Consider the following 3,516-nt stretch of genomic DNA (forward strand, 5'->3'; position numbering starts at 1 on the left):
TTTTTTGGTTGCAGCTATCATTGTTGCTTGGCGGGCCCGGGCTGGGGATTTGAACCCGCCACCTTAGGTGCATGTGACTGACGCCTTAGCTGCTTGAGCCACAGGCACTGAGCCTTGTTTGACTTTTCATTGTAAACATTTAATTTTTTAGTAATTCTAAAAAAAAAAAATTCTCAAAAGATAGGAAAGGAAAGAAGAATTGGTGGTACCAGTCCTTTAATGTAAAGTGTTCTAGGGGATTTAAAGGTGAATCATGTCTCCAAAGTAGATTTCTAGAGTAGAAATTACTCTTTAGCATCATTCACTTAAAATTCATAAGATTCAAATGTATTCGATATAGAATGGATAGCCTAAAGCAGAGATTTTCCTCAGTGGCTCAGGAGATGATTTTCCTTCTCGTCTCCTCTATCTTCCCTTCCCCTCTTTCCCCCCCTTCCCCTTTCTTCCCCCTCTCTTCCCCTTTCTTCCCCCGCCCCCTCTCCCCGCCTTTCCCCCACCTTTCCCCACTCTCCTGATAGTCTTGCTCTGTGTCACCCAGTAGAGTGCCATGGCATCAGCCTAACTTACAATAATCTCAAAACTCTTGAGTTTAGGCACTCCTCCTGCCTCAGTTTGCTGAGTAGCTGGGACTACAGATACCCAGTACAGTGCTTGGCTAATTTTTAGTGGAGGTGGGGGTCTCACTCTTGCTCAGTCTGGTCTTAGGCTCATGAGCTCAAGCTATCCTTCCACCTGGGCCCCCCAGAATGCTAGGATTACAGGCATGATCAACGACACCCAGCCTCTTGCTCATACTTTAAATATGCTATAGAATATAGATTTTTCTGAGTCATTAATAAGCCCCGCCCACGCACCCTTTTTTTGAGACAGAGTCTCACTTTGTTGCCCTGGGTAGAGTACTGTGGCATCATAGCTCACAGCAGCCTCAAACCTGTGGGCACAAACAATCCTCTTGACAAAGTCTCCCAAGTAGCTGGGACTACAGGTACCTGCCACAACGCCCAGCTAATTTTTAGAGACAAGATCTAGCGCTTCCTCAGGCTGGTCTGGAACACCTAAGCTAGAGCAATCCACCCATCTCAGCTTCCCCAGAGTGCCAGGATTACAGGCATGAGCCCCCATGCTTGACCAATAAGCCCCTTTTGTAACCTTCATGAGTGAACTCTGTTCAATAAAAGAAGTTTAAGTTTGGTCTAGACATGGTGAAATTAATTGAGTTTTGGGTTAAGGTCCCTTATTAAAGATAAGGTAAATGGCTCGGTGGCTATAGCACAAGTGCCTAGGGCACCAGCCACATACACTGGAGTTGGCCGGTTCAAATCCAGCCAAGCCTTACAAACAACAATGACAACTATAACCAAAAAATAGCTGGGCATTGTGACAGGTACCTATATTTCTAGCTATTTGGGAGGTTGAGGCAAGAGAAATCAGTTAAGCCCAGGAGTTTCAGGTTATTGTGAGCTATGATGTCATAGCACTCTACCTAGGGCAACAGCTTGAGACTCTGTCTCAAAAATAAATAAATAAAGATAAGGTAAATATATTTCTTTAATGGATCAATCTTAGTGCAGTCATATAATTTTATACCCTACTTTGGACTATATTTCTGAGCATTCCAATTCTGACAAGACTAGCTATATATTTCCATCAGAAGAGAATGCCTCCTCCCTACCTCTCATTGTCATTTTAAGGTGTTTTCTTCCCTTTGCCTTATTGTGGTTGGGAGGAATTATAGAGATGTCATGGGGAACTTGGTCAACTTTATCAGAAATAGAGTGGTCATTTCCAATGTTTTTTGTTCTCTGTAGCTTCCAATTGACCGAGGTGGAGGTGAAGGAAAGGCCATGTACATTGACACTGAGGGTACCTTTAGGCCAGAACGCCTGCTAGCAGTGGCTGAGAGGTAGGTTACTGGATTAGACGAGAATATGGCTGCGTCTGTCACTATAGTTATTTTCCAGGGAAATAACTGGGAAATAGTTTGGCTGAATGTCTGTTTTATTATTCCACATTCCAAAGTTGTATTCTGTGATTCATAACAATGACCTTCCTTAGTGGAAAAAGGCATTCTTTAGTCAACAATCCATGAGTTGCTTTCAGATTGAATTAAAAAATAAGATCCAGGGACAGCGCCTGTAGCTCAGTGAGTGGGTGCTGGCCCCATATACTGAGGGTGATGGGTTCAAGCCTGGTCCCAGCCAAACTGCAACAAAAAAAAAATAGCTGGGCATTGTGGTGGGTGCCTATAATCCCAGCTACTCGGGAGGCTGAGGCAAGAGAATCGCCTAAGCCCAGGAGTTGGAGGTTGCTGTGGGCTGGTGACACCATGGCACTTTACTACTGAGGGCAGTAAAGTGAGACTCTGTCTCTAAAAAAAATAAATATGTTCCATTGTTTTCCAGGGAAAAACTTCAGAGGGTGGGGAACCTGTGACCTTCTAGGTCCTAAAGTACAGCCTTTTGACTGAATCCAAATGTTACAGAATAAATCTTAGATTTGTTTTTAAAATAAAAAGAAAATATAAAAGATTTTATTAAAACAGACAGCTGTAGTATTTTTTTGAGACAGAGCCTCAAGCTATCCCCCTGGGTAAAGTGCTGTGGCATCACAGCTCACAGCAACTTCCAACTCCAGGACTCAAGTGAGTCTCCTGCCTCAGCCTCCCAAGTACCTGAGACCACAAGCGTCCACCACAATGCCTGGCTATTTTTTGGTTGCAGCCGTCATTGTTGTTTTGGCGGGTCCGGGCTAAATTCGAACCTGCCACCTTAAGTGTATGTGGCTAGGACCTTAACCACTTGAGCCACAGGCGCTGAGCCCAGATAGCTGTAATTTGCCACCCTCCATCCCCCCCCCTCGAAGAAAATGATGGAAAAAGGTACTCCATGCAAATAGTGAGTGGCTATACTAATAACAGACAAAATACATTACATGGGACCAAAAGAAACATTTTATAATTAAAAGATCAGTTAATTGGGAAGATATAATAATTGTAAACATATACACACTGAACAATAGGGCTCCAGAATAGGTATAACAAAAACTAGTGGAATTGGGCGGCACCTGTGGCTCAGTGGGTAGGGTGCCAGCTCCATATACTGAGGGTGGTGGGTTCAAACCCGGCTCCAGCCAAATTGCAACAAAAAATAGCCAGGTATTGTGGCAGGTGCCTGTAGTCCCAGCTACTCAGGACACTGAGGCAGTAGAATTGTCTAAGCCCAGGAGTTGGAGGTTGCTGTGAGCTGTGACACTACTGAGGGCAATAAGTGAGACTCTGTCTCAAAAAAAGAATGGTGGAATTGAAGGGGGAAAATAGACAATTCAATAAAGTTTGGGGACAAATATCTCACTTTTAGTAATAGAGACTTTAGCATCTCACTCTCAATAATGGATAGGACATTTACCAGATGCCTGGAAACCTATAGCTATCATACTTAATGCTAAAATTTGGAATGCCTTCCTCCTAAGATCAGGAACAAGACAGGGTGTCCATTCTTAGTGTTTTTTTTTTTTTTT

At 43.5% G+C, this 3,516-nt stretch overlaps 1 protein-coding gene across 1 annotated transcript in view; it reads left to right on the forward strand.

Moving 5' to 3' along the window:
- Positions 1 to 3,516, forward strand: part of RAD51 (RAD51 recombinase) — a 39,011-nt gene that overhangs the window by 16,751 nt on the left and 18,744 nt on the right. The window contains exon 5 of the mRNA XM_003791822.3: positions 1,809 to 1,903. Within this exon, the coding sequence (XP_003791870.1) occupies positions 1,809 to 1,903 (95 nt within the window). The remainder of the gene's footprint in view (positions 1 to 1,808; positions 1,904 to 3,516) is intronic.

Source organism: Otolemur garnettii, unplaced genomic scaffold (genome assembly GCF_000181295.1).
Source record: "Otolemur garnettii isolate 467f Iridium unplaced genomic scaffold, OtoGar3 scaffold00050, whole genome shotgun sequence".
NCBI lineage: Eukaryota > Metazoa > Chordata > Mammalia > Primates > Galagidae > Otolemur > Otolemur garnettii.